Raw genomic sequence first — 19764 nt, 5'->3', positions numbered from 1 at the left:
GAACTGAAGGTCCAAAAAGATTTTAAAAGGCATCTAGTTCCACCTCCAAACTGACGCTTGAATCACTTCAGTTTTCTCATCAAGTCCCCAGATTGCCTCTGCTTGCACACTGTAGTCACAGGGAGCTCACTACCTATTAAGGCAGCTCATGCCACGGATAGACAGTCCAAACTGTCAGAAAGTTCTTTCTTTTTTAAAAAAATTTACTTATCTATTTATTATTTTTTGGCTGCATTGGGTCTTCGTTGCTGCACACGTGCTTTCTCTCTAGTTGCGGTGAGCAGGGGCTAGTCTTTGTTGTGGTGCACGGGCTTCTTATTGCAGTGGCTTCTCTTGCTGCGGTGCATGGGCTTCAGTAGTTGTGGCACTCAGGCTCAGTAGTTGCGGCTCACAGGCTCTAGAGCACAGGCTCAGTAGTTGTGGTGCACAGGCTTAGTTGCTCTGCGGCATGTGGGATCTTCTGGACCAGGACTCGAACCCTTGTCCTGTGCATCAGCAGGCGGATTCTTAACCACTGCACTACCAGGGAAGTCAGAAAGTTCTTTCTTAAGTCAAGTGTGTCGCCCTATCATTTCCAGGTCTCCCCTCTGGAGTAACACAGGATAAGTCTACTCCCCCTCTTCAGGAAAGCCCTTCACATAGTTAGAGCCAGTGGTCTGGACCACTAAGCTTCTCCACGGAAGTCTCCCTGGTCCCTTTAATTGTCCCTCATCAAGATATGATTTGAAATTTCCCCCTTTCCTCCCAGTCCTAGCCACTTTGTGTTGGACAAGCTCTAATTTTCTACATCCTTTTTCAGAATATATGTCTGAAAGTAGACCCAGAACTCCTGGAGTGGTCTGATGGGCACAGAGGAGATGGGACCATCACCCCCTTCCTCTTTCCAAGGCCCAGACTTTGGTTCCAGCAGCCCAAGTCCCCACTCGCTATTTTTAGCTGCTCCACCACACTTCTGATTCCCGTTTTGCTTCCTGTTGAGTAAAACCTTAATTTTCATGCCCACTGCTGCGTCGTGAGCAGCATTAGTTTAAATATACATAGCATTCATTGAAATATGTCCCATTGCTGTATATTTATATCCAGAAAATTACATGGTTATATTTTAGTACTAAACACAAAAGACAAAAAGAATCTTAGGTTCTCTTCCTGAGGTTCATGGGCACACAGACATTGCCAGAACTACTGAGGGGGGCAGACTAGGGCTGGGAACGGATCTGAATGTCCAGCACAGACAGTGAAGCATCTGTTTATTTTTCAGTAGTCGAATTTACATACATGTAGCAGTAGGCAGGATATTAGAGGGAAGTAGTGAAAAGGGAAGAAAATCGGGGCCTAGCAAACAGGAATTCAGATCCTAGTCCTACTGCTTCCCACTTGTGACCTTGGGCAAGTCACCTTCCAAAGTATCTGTAATCAGGGAAACCATATTCCAGTTGGCTACTTTAAATAGCTGTTCTCTGGTGAAGGTGCTTTTCAGACTTTAAGGGCTGAAATAGACCTTGGTTATCACTGTTGCTACATTACATCCCTTCGGGGACTTCAGTAGAATCCCTCCTTCCTCTCCCACCCCTGTTTCTCTAACCCAGGCACCTTGCCAGTAGCCAATTCCAGGCCATAGCAACTGGGGGGAACCTGAGTTCTAATTGTCTTTGCCATTTAACTGCATTACCCTGACACCAGTTTCTTCATTGGTATAATGGGGGTAAACACAGAAAAGGGGAGTGCTGCCGCCAGAGGGCGCTGTCCTACGCGCGGGGGAGACTGGCCAGAGCGACCGGATTGGGCAACTCTGCACGGGGCGGGGCGTCTGGGAGGCGGGGCTTCCGGCCACCTCCTCCGCTGTTGCCATGGGAGACAGCCGCAAGGAGGCGGAAGGAGCCGAGAACCTGCCGGAGTCGCCTAGGGGAGCGGGAGCCTTGGCGGCCATGGCGGTCTCGGAGCCCGGGTACCGGAGCTGGTCCTTGTGGCCCGAGGTGCCATCCGCCACCTTCTTCACCGCGCTGCTCTCGCTGCTGGTGTCTGGGCCTCGCCTGTTCCTGTTGCAGCCTCCCCTGGCGCCCTCGGGCCTCTCGCTGCGGTCCGAGGCTCTGCGCAACTGGCAAGGTGAGCAGGGCGGGGCCGGACCCCGGGTGCCAGACCTTTTCCTCCGACCTCGCCAGGCCCTGGGCTCTGGCCTCCCAGCATCCGCGTCACCCCGCCTCCGTCCGCATCATCATTCTGCCCACCTGGAAGACCAGCCCCATATTCCACGTCTTTGTGCAGAGCCCCATCTTCGTCACCACTGTAATGCTTCCCTACCCAGATTTGTTCCCTTACCTGTCTCCATCCGACTGGTCAAGGCCCCCATATCCATTCGTAGCAAATAGGTTTCATTCACCCCTGCTCCATCACCAAGGAGGATTTTTCTGTTCCCCTGCCTTGTCACATTCACACCTACGTCTGCTTTAAGGGCCCAACCTCCCACTGAAAAAATTTTTTTCTTTCGCCTTCGTCAAGACACTTGAACTTTATCTGTGGCCAGCCCTATAAGATCCTGGCTTCCTGGGGTTTAGAATTTATTGTGCTTCTTCGTTTTAATCTTAATCCTCACTCCGATTCCCTGCTCATGGCGCGAGGGGGTATCTTCTACCTTTGGGAGAGGTGTTTGTTTTCTCGGGGAGGGTGAGAGATTTTGCAGACCAATTAAGTATAAACATCTGCTCATAAAAGATGTTCTTAGTCTCTGTTTCTTACCCATTCTTTTATAGGGAGGAAAATGGGAAATTTGTATGACTTGTTTTCCAAAGCACATTCACATGCATTAATCTCGTTTAATACTCACGGTGATCCCATGACGTAATGTAGGCTTTATTGTTGCGCATTATTTAGATGAAACTGAGGCTTAATGCGAAGACTCGCAGAGCTATTGAGTTATATAATTGACACAGGAACCCAGATTTTTCTTTTTATCGTGTGATGTGTTGGGACTGGAACCTTGGGGTTTATGATCCCCAAATTATATAGAATTGCTTCTAGAATCTTCACATTTATACTTGGGATTTCAGTGTCAGAAGTACTCAGCAAGCAGTGACGTACTCTTCAGATAATGAAGCCTTACAGAGATGGCCTGACTGAGGTACATGGTTCATAGCCTGCCTCCCTGCTCAGATCTAAAACTGGTCCCTCCCAGCCTCACCTGAGATGCACACAGCACATCTGTCTTCAGAGGCAGATGCAAAATGCCAGCCTAAACTGAGCTCCCTTTTTTTTCTTTACTTCGCGGCTTCTCTGGGGCTCCCAGGCAATGTGAGTATTAGACATGTAAGAGACCTTTGAGGGCCTCGAGTGTATGCCTGTTATTATACAAAGAGAGAACTGAAGCCGATAGGGCCTGTGACTTGACTGAGCTCAACCGGCCTGGATGCGATAGAGCCAAGATTCCACTCCAAGCCTTTAGGCTCCCAAGTCCACTGTTACTGCCACTTCGCCAGTCCCCCTCCTTCAGTTTAGTATTTTGGCCTGTGGGGATGTAAAAGTACATAAGAGAGAGGACTGGTTCTAGAAAAATAAAAGTGAGATTCTTTGCTGTCTTATTGCATATAAAGCGTGGCTCTGCCTCGAAGACTAGATCAGCACTTTCAAGAAAGACTTCTGAGTTCTGTATCTACATTATCAGTGATAGTTGTCTAATCTTTACAGGTGCAAAATAATTCATGGTCCCTTTTTTCTTCCTCTGAACAGCCACTATGGAAGGAGAGGTCAGGATTACAGCCGAGGAGACGGGCACAAAGAGTGTTAAGTGACACCCACTCAATCCACCTGAAGCCGTTACAATTAATTAACCCTCAAACTGCCCGGTGAGATAGGTCAGTATTAAAACCTAAAAAAGGATTATAAAGCACATTGCAAATTTAAAGACCATCCCACGCTAAAAAGTGTTATTTTTTTCCCCACGTGGAAGCCAGTCACAGATAAGACTTGCTCCAGGTCTGGGAAAGAGCAAAGATTAGACATCCACGCCTCTACTTTGAGTCCTGGGTCTTTCGTTGTTGCCTCCCTCTGCTTATCCCACTGGCTCCGGGCTGATTTTCACTGGCAATGAGAGCCAGCTACTCCCCGTTTCCTAGGTGGGTTGTAACCTGGCTTTCCCTTCTTGGAACAACCCACCGTTGGGCCTCTAACTCAGTTCCCTCTGCAGTTTACAGGCTGGTGACTTACATCTTTGTCTACGAGAACCCAGTCTCCCTGCTCTGCGGTGCCATCATCATCTGGCGCTTTGCTGGCAATTTTGAGAGAACCGTGGGCACCGTCCGCCACTGCTTCTTCACCGTGATCTTCGCCATCATCTGCGCCATCATCTTCCTGTCTTTTGAAGCTGTGTCATCGCTGTCAAAGCTGGGGGAGGTAGAGGATGCCAGAGGTTTCACCCCAGTGGCTTTTGCCATGCTGGGAGTCAATTCCGTCCGCTCTCGGATGAGGAGGGCCCTGGTGTTTGGCATGGTTGTGCCCTCAATGCTGGTGCCGTGGCTTCTGCTCTGTGCCTCCTGGCTCATTCCCCAGACCTCTTTCCTCAGTAACGTCTGTGGACTTGGAATTGGGCTAACATGTATCCTTCCTAGAAGGTAACTGTAGAACAATGACATGCCAAAGGGTGAACCAAGTTGTGGGGCCTGGGGGTGTCAAGTAGATAGAGCTGTGAGCTCAGATGTAGGTAATCTGTGTGCTAGCTTCAGCTTTGAAAACGGTGTGGCCTCGGGCAGGTCACTTCCCTTCTTTAGGCCAGAGTTTTCTCATCTGGAAAAGATCACCATAGCTTACTCCTCACACTGGCTCAGCACTGCCAGTTAGTAAAATATTCTGTATTGATTTTTTCCAAGGTGTAAACCTACATTTGACTAATTTTTTTTATTGGAGGAACCTGAACTACCCATGGGCTGGAGAGGTTCCATGAAAGGAATAGGAAACAGGTTTGTTTGTTTTTGTTTGGCTTAATCTTTTTCTCAGAAGAAAAAAAAATTTTTTTTTTATGGTAGGCTTTTACCATATGGGTAGTTAAAAACTTAGGATAAGCCTCATATTCCTTGTATAAATATTCTGGCAATTAGGGGAAAGTATTCTAAAATACAAAGTGGTTCTTTTTTAAACATCAGAATGGTAGTGTTTGGAGTTGGACAAGGTGCATTCCTGACATATCTTACAATTTGTGATTCTATGAGCTGTTAGTGTGGGTAGTGTATAAATCCACATTGATAACATTGTTCTTATGTATCTTATTTTTAAATTCTAGTTTAATTTCATTGGTTTTAGACTTTTTTTCCTAACATGAAAATTTAAAGCTATACACTCCCCATGTAAGCACTACTTTAGCTGTGTCCCACAAATTTTGATATGTTGTGTTTTCATTATCCCTCAGTTAAAAGTATTTTCTAATTTTCCTTGGGATTTCTTTTTTGATCCAAGGGTTATTTATAAGGGAGTTGCTTAATTTCTAAATATTTGGTGATTTCCCAGATTTTGTTATTGATTTCTTATTTCATGTGGTCAGAGAAAATTCTTTGTAAGATTACAGTCCTTTTAAATTATTTCTGGCCCAGCATTTGTTACATCTTGGTGAGTATTCTGTGTGTACTTGAAAGGAATGTGCATTCTGCAGTTGGTGGGTATAGTGTTCAGTATATGTCAGTTAGGTCAAGGTATTGTATTGTTCAAATCTTCTATATCCTTATAGTTATTCTATTTATTACTGGGAGAAGACTGTTGACATCTCCAGCTAATACTGTAGATCTCTCTTTTTTGCTTTCAGTTCTTATCAGTTTTTGGCTTCAAGTGTTTTTGAAGTTCTGTTTATTGGATACATACACATTTGGGATTGTTGTATCATCTTAATGAATTTACCCTTTACTGTTATGAAATTGACCCTTTAAATCTCTGGTAATATTCTTTGCCCTAAATTCTTCATTGTCTGATATTAATTTACTTATTCCAGCTTTCTCCTTTCTTAGAATTAGGATTTACAAGGTATATATTTTCCCATCCTTATATTTTTAACATGTTTATGTCTACATTTAAAGCATCTTTCTTGTAGATAGCATGTAGGTGGTTCTCTGTCTGACAGTCTGCCTTTTAAAGGCTTGTTTAGCCCATTTGCATTTAGTGTAATTATTGATATAGTGGGGTTAAGTCTACCAGCTTGCTTTTTGTGTTCTTTTTGTCTCAAATGTTCTTTGTTCCTTTTTACCTCTTTTCCTGCCTTCAATTGCATATTTTCTTAGTATTTCATTTTATCTTCTTTGCTTATTAACCATGCCTCTTTGTTTTATTTTTTAGTGGTTGCTCTAGAGTTTAAATATGCATTTTTAGTTTATCACAGGCTACATTCAGATAATATACCACTTTGTATGTAAGAATCTTATTCCATTGTATTTCTGTTTTCCTTCTTTACATCCTTTGTGTTATTGTTGTTCTATGTTTTACTTCTACATATGTTATAAACCTCATAATACATTGCTGCTTCTCTTGCTACTCTTAAACAGTCAATTATATTTTTTTAAAAAGCAACATTTACTCACATATTTATCATCTCTATTTTTCTTCATTCTTTTGTGTAGATCCAAATTCCCACCTGGTATCATTTTCCTTTAGCCGAAAGAACTTCCTTTAACATTACAGTAGGTATGCTGGTGAAAAATTCTCTCCATCTTTGGTTCTTTGAAAATGCTTTTAGTTCACTAAATATAGAACTCTAGCCTTCTCTGATATCCTTTCACTTCTAAAGATGTCCTTGCATTACTTCTGGTTTGTATTGTTTCTGATAAGAAATCAGTAATCATTTTTATTGTTTCCCCATATAATTCATTGTTTTTCTCTGGCTCATTTCACAATTTTTTCTTTATCATTGGTTTTTAGCTATTATCTTGTGCCTTGAGGTGGTGTTTTTGTGTTTACCTTACTTGGAGTTTGTTGATCTTGGATGTGTGAGTTTAGAATTTTCATCAAGTCTAAAAAAATTATCGTCATTATGCCTTGAAGTATTTTTTTTCTATCCTCTTTTCTCTTCTCCAATTATATATATATAAGCTACATGGTATTGTTCAGTGGGTCACTAAGGCTGTTGTATTTTTTTTTAATTTTTGCCTTTTTTACCCTCTGCATTTCAGTTTGGATAATTTCTGTCACACTGCCTTCAAGTTCAGCAATCTCATCTTCCGCAGCGTCTACTCTGCTGTTAAACCTACCCAGTTAGTTTTTTATTCCTTGTGTTGTATATTTCAGTTCAAGAGGTTCTTCTTTATGGTTTTCATTTCTGTATTGCGATTCTTTATCTGTTTGTTATGTTTATGTTTTCCTTTAAACACATTCACTTACACATTTATAATAGCTGTTTTAAAATACTTGTCTCTTAATACCATCATCTTTGTCCTTTCTGGACCCGTTTCTTTTGACTGCTTTTCCTCTTGATTATGGACCCTATTTTCTTGCTTTGTCCCTTGTCTTGTAATTTTTTATTTTTTGATAAACATTGTGAATACTGTGTTATCAAGGGCTGAATATTGTTGTCTTCCTTTAAAGAGTATTTATTTTCCTAATAGGTAGTTAATTTACTTGTTAAGGCATTGCCTTTTGGGGGTCTCTTCTGAATGTCCTGGGTGTTCAGTGAAGTCTCTTTACTCTGGTTAGAACTTGAGCGTGTCCCTGTCCTGTGGGAGCTCCAGGAGTTGTTAATCTTACAGCTCTTTGATAGTTGTTGTTTCTTCAGTAGCTGTTCTTTGCCTGACTGGAGGAGTCTCAGCCTATGTACGTCTACATTAGTGTTTAGCTAAAGACTCGGGGAACCTCTTCGGGCCCAAGGGACTTGTGGCCCCATCCAGAAGAAGAGGAGGAGCTTCTTCTGCCTCCTCTCCATTACTGACCTGTAAATCGCAGGCATTTTTTCCTCCCTGAACTCTCTGTCTCTCTACAGTACAGGAGCACTGTACTCTGCTTGGATTCCCCGTGCTTGCTTCGGCCGCACGTATACTAAAGTTGGAATGATACTTGGATTCCGGTTCCTGTGCTGTGGTTTAGAAAGTGCCTCCGGGCAGAAAGCCAGCTTGATCTTGAGGCTCACTTACTTTGTGTCCCTTTTCTTAGGTATCACAGTTTGGTAGTGTTTGTGGTCCAAAGTCTGAAAGCAATTGTGTGAAATATTGTATCCTGGTTTATAGTTATATATGTGGGAGGACTAGTCTAGTATTGTTACTTCATCAGAGTCAGAAGCAGAACAGATTCTTGAGAGCATTCTGAAGTCATCAGCCATGACACCTTTTGACTTCCTTACAGCATTGCTTACCACCTGGAATCCGTATCTGGAAGCATACTGTCATCCCTGAAAGAATTTAGAAATAGCAAGGGTGTGTTTGTTTATCACAATGACTAGGTACTACCACCATGTGGTGGCTGGTGGCCAGGAACGCTAAATGTCCTATAATGAGTGGAACAGTCTAGCCCAGCAGAGAATTATCTCGCCGGCAGTATTCTCGTTAAGAACACTGCCGCAAGGAACAGTGCTCTTTTGGTGCTTCTGTACAGTCTTCTCTCTGCCAGCACCCCTCTTCTAGCCAGCACCCCTCACAATTTAGGCTTCAACATCCTCATCACATCCTTAGAGAAAAATTTCTCAGATCTCCCTAGGCCAGCTTACGGTCCCCAGCGTGGTCATCCATAGATAAGCTTTTGCTTGTGGCCACTTATTCTACCCCAGCACTTGGTACATACTAGAGGTTCAATGAATATTTGTCGAGAGGACGGATGGATGGTTGGATAAAGGCTGACTCTTTTTGGCTGTCTAGGCAGTGATGGGCTGACACAGGGCGGATGACCAGAGTACCATCACATCCCTGGGACCTCCCAGGGCTGCCACAGAGGCCCACAGGAAGCTCAGTTGGTCACCTTGAGACAAGGTTCCTCCTATTTGGGACAAAGTACAAGAAGATGTCAGTCCTCCCAGAGGGTATTAGGATAGCCTCCTGCTTCATCCCACTGGAAAGACAGAGATGTGTGCTGGCTTCTGACCGTGATTGAAGGGGCCAGAGGGGCTCAGGAGACAGGATGGGTGTGTCTAGGGGAAGGTGAAATGTTAGGACCTGTCTGCCCTCCCCTGTTGCTGGGTCATGTTCCCTCTGAGGTACAGGGGATAGAAACTCAACTCTTGGTTTCCCCTGAGATTGAAACTCCAGTCAGATATTATGGTGGAATAAGCACTTACGTCCCCTGTACAATCAATGTGGGCACCTGTGTCCTCTGGGGAGTGTTCAGCCCTCCTCCCTTTAGCTGCCTCCAGTTTTCCTTAATATGGCAACCTCAGATGGCTTCACCTACTGCTACTCCATCGACCTCCCAGAGCGAGTTGCACTGAAGCTTGACCAGAAGTTCCCCTTCAGCCTGATGAGGAAGATTTCGATGTTCAAGTACATCTCCGGCTCTTCAGCTGAAAGAAGGGCAGCCCAAAGCCGGAAGTAAGTTATAGAACTCTGTGCTTTATTCCTAAAGCAATTCCTGGGCCTCTAGAGGGTGTGACTCGTTCACTGTCCTGGGGAATAGGCAAGAGGGTGTGGGCAGCCTGGGCCCCAAAAAATCTGTGCACAAATTTCTCCCGAGCACCCTAGATTCTGCCCAGCTGCATCTGAAGTAGGGACCGAGCAGGAAGGGGCTCTTGTGCATAATCCCGAGTGACTTGTGGCCCCATCCAGTGGCATTAACAGCCCTCAGCGCCGACAAGCACCCTGTGCAGGTGGGATTGGGCTCCTGCGTGTGACGCTGGTAAGAAGCACAGTCCACGCAACGGACTGGGAGCCTTAGGAGGTGGCACAGCCCGAACCTGAGAGGGTTTTCTTGGCCACCTGGCAGGAGAAGGCGAAGCTTACTGTTTTCCAGTCCAGGCACGTTAACTCTCAATGGAAAGTCCTGGGCAAGCCACCAGAGCTCACGTAGCCTGACTCCCTCCTTTCAGAGAGAGGGCCCAAAGGGGACAAGAGTCTGTCTCCAGGTAACACAGAGTCAGAAGAGCCCAGTCTAGAGCCAGGGGCTCCTGCTTCCGGGTCCTACTGACTCCCTGTCGCTGGGGCACACACTGCCGGCCTCAGGTGGCCTTCACTGGTTTTTGCCGATGCTGAGAGTTCACAATGGAGGAGGTTTCCTTTCCTTCAAGTCCCTCCCAAAGAACGGATTCAGTACAAAGTCAAGGTGCTTTGTCAGTGGCCCTTTTCTGCTTCAGCTGTGCAATACATCTTGCCCCCACGCTGCCCTGGAGGCAGGACTTTGGCTGAATTGGAGTCTGCTCCTTGTACTTTATTTTAGGAGGTGGACACTCCAGCCTTCAGCAGCTCAGAGCCCTCTGACCATTTCTTTTTTATTTTTATTTTTTTCACCAGGCCGCACGGCTTGCAGGATGATCTTAGTTCTCTGACCAGGGATCGAACCCAGGTCCCCACAGTGAAAGCGCTGAGTCCTAACCACTGGACCGCCAGGGAATTCCCCACTCTGACCATTTCTTAAAGGCAGGGACGGGTACTGGGAAAAATAGAAACGCACACTCACCCATTTTGTTTCAGGCAAGTAATTCCTGGAGTCTAAATGGGTGGGAGGTGTTTAAATTTAGAATTAGGTGTATTGTAGCTTTTGGGCTCTTAATTGCTGTTCTCACAGAATCTAGAGAGAACTTAAGGGTCCACATTTGCAAATGCTCTCTCCCCCGCCCTCTCCCATGAAGGAATCCCCTCTAAGACAGCTGCCGATGTTCACCCCTGGCGGCTGGGGGCTGGCTCTCCAAGGCAGCCCCTAATGAGAAAGGTCTTCCACGCTGAATCGCAGTTACTTCTCTGTAACTGTGACACCGTGGTGCCGGGTGATCTTGCTTCACCATGACGCGCTGATCTGGCCAGGGGCCATGGTGACCCTCTCAGCTCCTTCTGTGTCCCTTGCATGGCGTGGTGTTCGATCCCTCGTTATCCTGGCCTGCTGTAGGCACCCGGAACAGAATGTGATGTTTTGGATGACCTGACAATGGGACACAGGTAGTATTAGAACACGCGTGTTTGTTTCGGCAGCGGACCTGACTGCCCGGACAGCCTTGCCTCCCTGGAGGCTCTTGTCAAGCTTCTTATCGGCCAAAACCTCTATATTTTTAAAATGCCAGAAGTGCTGTTAAGCGTCCTGTATCTGTACTTAAGCAGCTGATTTGTAAGCTTAGGTTTGGATTGAAATGTATACAGGTTTAGTCTAGTTACCTAACACAGGTATCAGTGGTGTTGACACTGTTCTTCATATTTGGAACTCTGCACGAAGGTCACAGGCTAAAACCCTTAGAACGTGTCCCCCTTTGTGGCCCCAGCCGCACGCGTCTGTGGTGGGGTCTCCAACCTCAGCACAGACAGCTCCCCACGTCTGTCATGTCGGTTCCTGCCTGCCAGGACTTTGAGTTGTGAGTCTTTATTCCTGAAGACGTGGGTAGAATATCTCCCAGCAGACAAGGCCTGGGCCCCAGCTCTGTGTTACCCGTTAGAGCCTTCCCCTCCTCCCTCCCACGGAGGTGGATCCATTCTCTCTGGGTCCAGTTGCTGAGCCGACCACAAACACTGACTGCTGTGATCTGTCCCCATCTCCATCCGGTCCATCCAGTTTGCAAGCTGCTCTCACACCTCAGCGTGTCTCAGGCATGGGCCTGATACCCCTTCTTCCTGCTGACTTACTGCAGGACTGTGAGTGGGCCCTGCCCCCTCTGGGCATATGTTTTCTGTCCAGTTGAGATTGACCTTCCTCCCCGCTTGGCACTTTCGCAGCTGGTTATAGGAACCGTCCACAGCACGTTGTAATAGAAAGCAGTATAGCGACCCACGCTTCGCGCCTGCGGATCGACCGCTGGGGCTGCTGTGAGCCCCGGCATGAGTGGCTGAGTGACCATTTTCTCTCTGTTCCTTTCCAGGCTGAACCCTGTGCCTGGCTCCTACCCCACACAGAGCGGCCACCCTCACCTGGCCCCGAACCACCCTGTGGCCCAGATGCAGCACACCAGTGGCCAGAAACTGGCCCCCTGGCCGTCCTGGGTCCCTGGGCACACGGCCACCCTGCCTCCGTACCAGCCCACGTCCGGCCTGTGTTACGTGCAGAACCATTTTGGCACAGTTCCCAGCTCCTCTGGTGTCTACCCGGCTTCTGCGGGTGCCTCCCTGGGGGTCCAGCCCCCCGCCCCCCTCAATTGCCCCGGCACAGTGCATTCCGGGGCCCTGGCCAGTTCAGCGACTACAGGCTCCAAGGAGTGCTCAAGGGTCCTGATCCCCTGAGAGAGAGTTTCCAGGGAAGCGATCTCCCATCTCGGCCTTCTGAGGAAGGTCCCTTCTGAGCTGAGATGTTCTTGACAAAAAGTTACTTACTGAACACCTCTATGTGCCAGGCTCTGTGTTGAGTATTTTGATATGTGTCTCTATTTCATTCTCATTCATCCTCGTGACAACTTGGTGAAGTACAGCTTGTCGTCCCCAGTTTACAGATGCAGAAAGCGTACAGTGAGGTCACGTGGCCTTGTAGTGGCACAGCTGGGGCGCTTGGCTCCAGGCCCAGGCCCCGGCCCCGCCCACCCACTGTCCCGCCCCCCACAGGACACCTGGGAGAAGAGGGCATTGGTGGTCAGTGGCTCGTTTCAGCTCTCCGTTCCCTTCCTGTCCTCGTACGTCATGCTCGTGGTTATGCCGTGTTCGTGTGACTGCGCGTGCCCTTTGGGAGCTCCCGGCTGGTGTGCTCGCCAGTCCCCAGGCCTGTGCGGTGTTCCTCCCTTGCGGTGACCCCCCAGCCCCACAACCAGACTTCTGCCCCGGAAGTGGTGCGACGGGCCAGCGTGAGCCGCAGCTGCATGCTTCTGGATCCATAGTGCTGATTACCTTTGTATAAAGAAACAGCCTCCAGCCTGCCCTCGGTGTGTGGTGTCTTTGTGGTCAAGTCAGGCAGACGACTCCCAGCGGGCATCTGGCGTGAGGGCGTGAGTTGAGAAGGTCCCCAGAGAGCTGAAAGGACAAACGGGAGAGTTTGGCAACCCTGAGATTGGCAACAGCGGGGAGCCGCTGTGGTGTTCCCAGGGCTCCAGGCTGGGTCACCACAAGAAGGGCTGCCCGCGGGACCTTACGCCAGGGAGTGACGCAGGCATCGGCCGCGGTGGCCTCTGGAGCAAGAGGCGGGGAGGAGAGCCCTGGCGGCTTTGTCGCCTGATCTACCCGCAGGGTCTCCCGTGGGCCATATTAACCAGGAAACCTTTGGCAAGTGAGCCCGGGAAATGCAGTTTGCAGAGGTCAGGCCCCCCACACACCACGCAGGGCGGGACAGGGACAGGGATGTGACTGAGCCTACGGGCGCCTGACCAGGCCGAGGGGAGCTCCTGGCTCCTGATCAGCCTTCAGCTGAGCTCTTTGAAGTGGGCTCACGTTGAGAAGACACGCCACATGCAGGTGTCCTCAGAGACACCAGCACACGCGGCCTTCGTTTACTCCTGGAGCTGCATGGCCTGCTCGGGGCTGGCTTTTTGGGAGGCCCTGGGTATTAGAGGTGGATGAGACACACCCACAAATCCGCAGCAGTGGACAGGGCAGTGAGTGGCCTGCACTGGGGCGGGGGGCAGGGCATGAAGCTGAGACGGTGGCTCCTGAGCGGGATTGTGAAGAGGATTCACCAGCCGAGGAGCTGGGGGCCCAGGCTGCAGCTGAGACCTGTCTGCAGTCCCGGAGCCTGGTGCCTCCAGCCACACCCAGCATCTTTCCCATCATGTTCACTCGCTGAGTGCAGGCTGCTGTGTGTCCCTTGGACATTTTCCCTCCAGTCCCAGCCTGTATCCAGAGGCAGGTGAGGTGGCCACCTGCTCCCAGTGTGGCACAGTCACCTCCCTCACGTCTGGCCTTCCTGCTGGGCTGTCTGGCTGGAGCTGTGGGGGCCTTGGGCCTTGGGGATGGTCAGGCTCCAGGGCCCTCATGCGACCCCGAGTAGAAAGCCGAAGGGCCCTCGGGTCGTTCTGTTCAGCCGTCTCCTCCACCCCTGCTTTCCTTAACGGGGTTCCAGGGAGGCAGGATGCGTCTCGCAGAGCAGCTGACAGCAGCGGCTGCCTTGGGCTGCGGCCACAGCTGCTACGCTGAGACTGGTTCTTAGTCCGTTCCCCCGGACTTTGCTTGGGCCACAGCAGGCAGCCTGGAGCCAGGTCAGAGGGGGCATTTCTCCCCTGAACACGCATATGAGAGGAACTGGAGGGGCTCCCAAGCCCCTCCCCAACTTGCTGTTGAATGATCCGCCTGTGTGCCCCCTTCTGCAAACACCAAGTGTGTGTCAAGCCTCAGGCTGGGCCTGGAAACGGAAAGGTGAGCTCCGTGGGGGCAGAGAACCCCCTACGCGGGGCTGACACGCAGTAAAGATCTGTTGAGCAATTGAATGAACTGGGATCCCTGCCCTTGGGGAGCTCAGTCTGGGGGTGGGGGCAGTGGATGATTAAAGAACTGTAATTCAGCAACGCTGTTCAGGCGCTCCCAGGAGGCGCCCAGACCAGCCTGGAGAGCTGGGGGTCGGTCTCGGATACCCAGGACACACCCTTCCACGGGGGCGAAGGGGTGACTTTGGAGGGAGGGAAAGAGGAAGACCCTAACCACTGGCTGTTAGGAGGATGAAGAATACAGCACGTTTGGCAAAGGGAAGGCCATTATTCCCCGCGCACCAGAAACCTCTCTCTTATCCCCAGGCCAGGAGGGAGCCACTGTAGCCAGAGACGCTTCCAGACTTCATCCAGTTTCCCCTTTTTCGTCAGCAGGGGGCAGCAGAGAAGCAGCCCCTTGGCTGCCTCTGAAACCTTCCCTGGGGCCGGCGCTGGGGGAACAGGAGGAAGAGGGATCGCTCCCATCCTTTGAGGAGGCCCCTCCCGGGAGGGAACCAGCTTTGTGGTTAACCGCGACTCAAGTTAAGGGCCTTGAGAGGCATGGCCGCCCTGCCCTGCGAGGCCTCCCTCCTTCACACACCTGCTCCTTCATTCTTCCATTTAACAAATGCTTTGTGAGCAACTGCTGAGTTCCAGGCCTGTGCTTGGCTCCGGGGACGTGAAGATGGAGAAGAACGAGTTGAGCCTTCAATGCACTCACAGTCCATTAAGGGAGACGTGCTCTATGGAGTGAGAGAGAGCAGCCAGGTGCAGAAGTGAGGTGAGCCCACCTTGCGGCGAGGGTGTCAGAGAGGAGACTTCCAGGAGGAGAGAGTTACCCAGCAAGGGCAGGGCCCGGAGGACGCCGGGTGACGGTGTGAGCCGAGACAGGAAGGCGGGGATCCAGTAGGCAGGGCGGAGACGTGAGCCCGGAGGCTGGGAGGGCAGGTAGGAAAGAGTTGGACGTGATGGGAGCCCGTCCTGAGGCCCTGGCCGAGGGGTGGGACAGGCAGAAACAGCCTAGACGCAAAGTGACTTTCCGGGGTCACACCAAGCGTGTTGCCGAGCTGAGAGCGTGTGCACAGCTCTCCCATCCGAAGTCCAGAGCTCCTGCCCTGCCTGAAGGTGCCCGCTCGCCCTCAGGTGGTGGGATGGGGGAGGGCCCCGGGTAGGGGTGGAGGCAGGACAATCCTGTAGGATGAGGTTCCCCCAAGCGTGGAATGAGGGGACTGGGGAAGGGCAGAGCTGGCCTCGGAGTTGGGTACTGGACCTTGGACTCCTGAGACCCGCAGGGGCACCTCCCCTAGTCTGCATCCCAGGATGCTCCCTGGCCTCTGCTCTGCCCATCTGTGCCTGGACAACCGCCAGCTGCAGGAGCCGCGTCCCCCCACCTGGACCCAAAGCTCGGCTCCTGAGGCGCCTCCACACCATCTCCAGATCCCAGGCCACCCGGGATCTTGCTCTGTTTTGAGCCTGGAGCCCCTCCCCAAGAAAGCTTGCCTGTCCAAGTCACATCCCAAGGCTGCTTCCTTAACAGAACTCCTCCTGGGGGCCTGGCTTCAGCACCCCCAGAGCCAAGGATCAGGTGGGCTACCCATAGAGGTGACACTGGGACAGCTCAGGCCTTCCCAGGGCCCGGGGCAGTTGGGACACAGAGGGCCCACACAAATACGCACACACACAAACACACACACATACCAACACAGGCACATGTAAACACGGACACGACACTTTGAACTCACAAACCTGGGCCCTTACCCACACATAAATTCAAGTTCAAATAGGTAGGTACCCACCCACAAAAAAGCACACATATGTGGTTAAGTCACACACCTATGTGTATTCGCACACGTACACACACAAAATCGTGCATAGGCTGGTCTGTGCCCCAGTACATGCTGTACATACATGCATGTGCACCTGACACGTCACAGAGCAAGGCAAGCCCTTGGGTGGGAACCCCTAACCCCCCCTCCTCGACCTTACCTGACGTGACCCCAGCCTCCCTCCCCAATCTCATCTCCCACCACCCTCCTGCTTTCCCCAAACAGACTGCTGCTGGCACGACGTGAGATGACCAGACAGCTGGCAGGAAGCTTCTGGAGATGAGTGAAATCTTTAGCAGCAGGGCAGCAGGAAAAGCCCAGCGGGCTGAACCTCCCTTCCAAGCGCCCATCACACACTGCCCGGAATTCCACCATCAAAGCCATTCCTGTGGGTTAGGCTCCTCTGACATTGAGGTAACCCTGGAAAAGATCTTGAGTCCAACCCTCACATTGCACTTGGGAATGTGAGGCCCAGAGAGGGGAAGTTACCTGGCTAAGGACACCCAGTGAATCCATGACAGGGCCAGCACCGAACCCGGGTCTCCTCACTCCTGTTTGCTCCGCTGTTCTGGTCGGTGGGTGGAATGGGCTGGCGGGCAGCTGGGATTACAGGCAGGCCCAGGCAGCGGCTCTCACCTGGCCCAGCTGAGCCCACTCAGCTGTGCTGATGCCAGGAGTGGTGGCAGGGGGTCCCAGTCCTCACAGGGTGTCCTGAAGCCCCCTTCAATCAGATTCTGCTGCCGAGGCGGGGTGGCCTCGGTGTACGAGAGCTCTCCGAACCCTTCCAGGACAGTGGCACCTCTCCGGAGAGATCAGGCGCTCAGAAGAGCAGGTGAGACCCCTTCTCCCATCAGGCTGGGCCAGGCCCTGGAGGCAGGACACGCAGGACCCCTTCCCAGCCTCATCTGCAGCCTGGGGTCTCCCTGGGGAGAGGAGAGCAGAGAGTTCCCACCCACCCCTACCAGGGCTGGACGGGACGGACCTCCACCTCTCCTGCAATCCCATCCGCACCTCTAGGGGATTCCCTGGCGGTCCAGTGGTTAGGACTTGGTGCTTACACTGCCACAGGCCTGGGTTCAATCCCTGGTTGGGGGACTAAGATCCCGCAAGCCGCAAAAAAAAAAAAAAAAAAAGCTTACCATCCCCGCGTCTAGCTCCCCTCGCCGGGACCACACCCCCGTACACTCATCCTTCTGAAGGGAGATTTCGGGGGAGGCTTTTAGGGCACAGGAGAAACACTCCCCCCCACGAACCCCAGTGCGGCCCCTTGCCCCCTTACCCTCTGCAGTGGCCAGGCCTCGCCGGGCCTCACCTGGGAAGAAGCAGGTCAGGGTGACGAGGAGAGACCCCAGCAAGGTGGCGCCCCACAGCACCCACACACGTGGCCACAGCAGCGAACCCACCACCTGCACTGCACCCCGGAGCGCAGCTTGGAGAGCGATCGCCCCTCCCCAGGGCTCGCACCTCGGCCCTACCCCGTCGGGGTGGCAGCCTCCCGGCTCAGCTTTGGTCATCCGCAGGGCCTCCCACTCCGTTGCCACCCTTTGGTTAGGGTCATGGGTTGTAATGTGTCCTCCCCACCAAAATATGTTGAAGTCCTAACCTCGGTACCTGTGAATGTGACATCATTTGGAAATAGGGTCTTTGCAGATGTAATTAGTTAAGATGAGGCCATACTGGATTCAGGCGGGTCCTAAACCCAACGACTGTTGTCCTTATAAGAAGGCCACGTAAAGACACAGGGACACAGAGACGCACAGGGAGAAGACAGCCGTGTGAAGACGGAGGCGGAGAAGGGGTGGATCTGTCTATCAGCCAGGGGGCGTCAAAGATCACTGGAAGCCACCAGAAGCTGAGAAGATGGGAGAAAGTGTTCCTTCCTAGAGCATTCAGGGGAAGCATGGCCGCCTGGACACCTTGATTTTGGACTTCCAGTCTCCGGAACTGTGAAAGAAAAATGTCTGTTGTTTGAAGCCACCCAGTTTGGGGCATTTTGTTACAGTGGCCCTAGGAAGCTAATACGGGCAAGGTCGTCTCCCCAGACGGCTACATTCAGTACATCACCATCCCGCTCAGAATCCCAGGAGCCCATCACAGCCGGCTCCCCCACCCCTACCCGGGCCCCCGGACCCCGCCCCTCGCCATCTCTCCACCAACAACGTGGTCAGTTCCACAACATCCTGTGCTCATTCGGTGGCAAGGAACGGGGGGAGGTGAGTAGAAGAGAAATGACATTTTGAACTCAGGTGACTGAGTCCCTACTGGAAATAGGGAGGCCAGAAGAGGGAGGTGGACTGCAGGCAGGGGTGCGAGTGGGTGCGCCACTTAGGGCCGTGTGATTCTGCAGTCACGAGGTCACGAGGTCACGAGGCAGAGACTGCTTGAGGCCTTGGAAAGAGATGGTGCTAGAACCCAGATTCTGAAGAATATAGACTTCAGCCCCGGGCCCCAGGGAGAGGGAAGGGAGAGCTGGAATTATAAATTGAGCCCAAGGAAGGAGCTCTGATCAGAAGGCAGAGGGGGGCCTCCAGGCTCCAGCTGCCTCTCCTGGCTATGAGGCCTTGGGCAAGTCACCTGCCTTCCCTGAGCTCAGGGAGACTTGCCTGCGCCACACAGGGAGATTATATAGGTAATAAAGAGGGAGGGGGGTTCAAACCATGCTTCTCTCTAGTGTTTGACCTGGGGGCAAGGCACGCATCCTCACCTGAGCTTCCTTCCCTCACCTGCCAAGTGGAAACAGTCATCCCTATCTTCAGGGAGGTTGTCAGAGGCACCTGACGTGATGTGAATGCAGCTTCGAGGGGTGGGGGAAAGGCTTTTATCAACTGTGGCAAATTGCACCAATTCAGGTGGCCTTCTCCAAGCAGGTGCCTGTGTACTGCACCTCAGACTCCGTGAAAACGGGAGCTGTCTGGCTTGGGCTCTCATCCCCAAAGTCTGCATTCACTCATTCACTGAACATCTACTGAGTACCTACTAGGTGCCAGGCTCTATTCCAGGTGTGGAGATGCAGCAGAGAGCAAGGTAGCCAAACGCCTGCCTTCAAAGAGTTTAATAATCTGTGTGTCAGGGACAGGGAGGAAGAGAAAGACAATTAGCAAACAAAAATAAACAGAAAATAGTAGCTAGTGATAGGGTGGTGCAGAGCATTAAGACAGGACAATGAGGCATAGAGAGGGGTAACCTTAGATCAGGGAAGGCCTCCTGGAGGAGGTGACTTTTCTGCTGAGACTTGATGGAATCCAAGGAGCAGCCATGAGAGGATCAGGGTGCAAGCATTCCAGGTGGACAGAGGGACAAGAGCAGAGGGCCAGGTGGGAAGGGTGGAGCATGGAGGAGAATGGCCTGGGGTGATGCACACCGTACGCGCTCAATCGATGCTGGTTGCCCTGGGAATCTGCATGTGGGCATCCTGGGCTGGGGAGGCCACACCCATGCTCACGGCTTGGTTCTCTGAGCCCAGATGACCTGTCCACCTGGCCCACAGAGAGCTCATTGTCAAGGGCCATAGATCCTGGGAGCCTGAGCCTTCACAGTGCCCAC

The 19764-nt window shown here is 51.3% G+C and overlaps 1 protein-coding gene across 2 annotated transcripts; it reads left to right on the top strand.

Annotated features, from left to right (window-relative positions):
- The first annotated feature begins 1843 nt into the window (after positions 1–1843).
- On the top strand, positions 1844–12920 carry RHBDD2 (rhomboid domain containing 2). 2 transcript variants are annotated; one of them, XM_027126126.1, is made up of 5 exons: positions 1885–2103; positions 3721–3845; positions 4178–4585; positions 9323–9473; positions 11939–12920. In XM_027126126.1, the coding sequence occupies exons 3-5, from the start codon at positions 4423–4425 to the stop codon at positions 12294–12296; spliced, it is 672 nt and encodes a 223-aa protein (XP_026981927.1). In that variant the 5' UTR covers positions 1885–2103; positions 3721–3845; positions 4178–4422; the 3' UTR covers positions 12297–12920. The 2 variants fall into 2 exon arrangements, with proteins under 2 accessions (XP_026981928.1, XP_026981927.1); XM_027126127.1 differs by lacking the exon at positions 3721–3845 and having other exon boundaries at positions 1844–2103.
- The last annotated feature ends 6844 nt before the right edge of the window (positions 12921–19764 follow it).

This window comes from Aethalodelphis obliquidens, unplaced genomic scaffold (genome assembly GCF_003676395.1).
Source record: "Aethalodelphis obliquidens isolate GAN/ISIS:26980383/991018 unplaced genomic scaffold, ASM367639v1 scaffold30, whole genome shotgun sequence".
Classification (NCBI taxonomy): Eukaryota; Metazoa; Chordata; class Mammalia; order Artiodactyla; family Delphinidae; genus Aethalodelphis; species Aethalodelphis obliquidens.
Note: the sequence above shows the minus strand (reverse complement) of the source record. Positions and strands in the feature narration are given on the sequence as shown.

What these genes read in the sequence shown, in the direction of transcription:
- RHBDD2 (XM_027126127.1), top strand. Translation starts at nt 1,848, where the DNA reads ATGGGAGACAGCCGCAAGGAGGCGGAAGGAGCCGAGAACCTGCCGGAG. An exon ending in GGCTCTGCGCAACTGGCAAG is followed by an intron (nt 2,104 to 4,177) that starts GTGAGCAGGGCG and finishes TTCCCTCTGCAG; the next exon opens with TTTACAGGCTGGTGACTTAC. An exon ending in ACTTGGAATTGGGCTAACAT is followed by an intron (nt 4,586 to 9,322) that starts GTATCCTTCCTA and finishes TGGCAACCTCAG; the next exon opens with ATGGCTTCACCTACTGCTAC.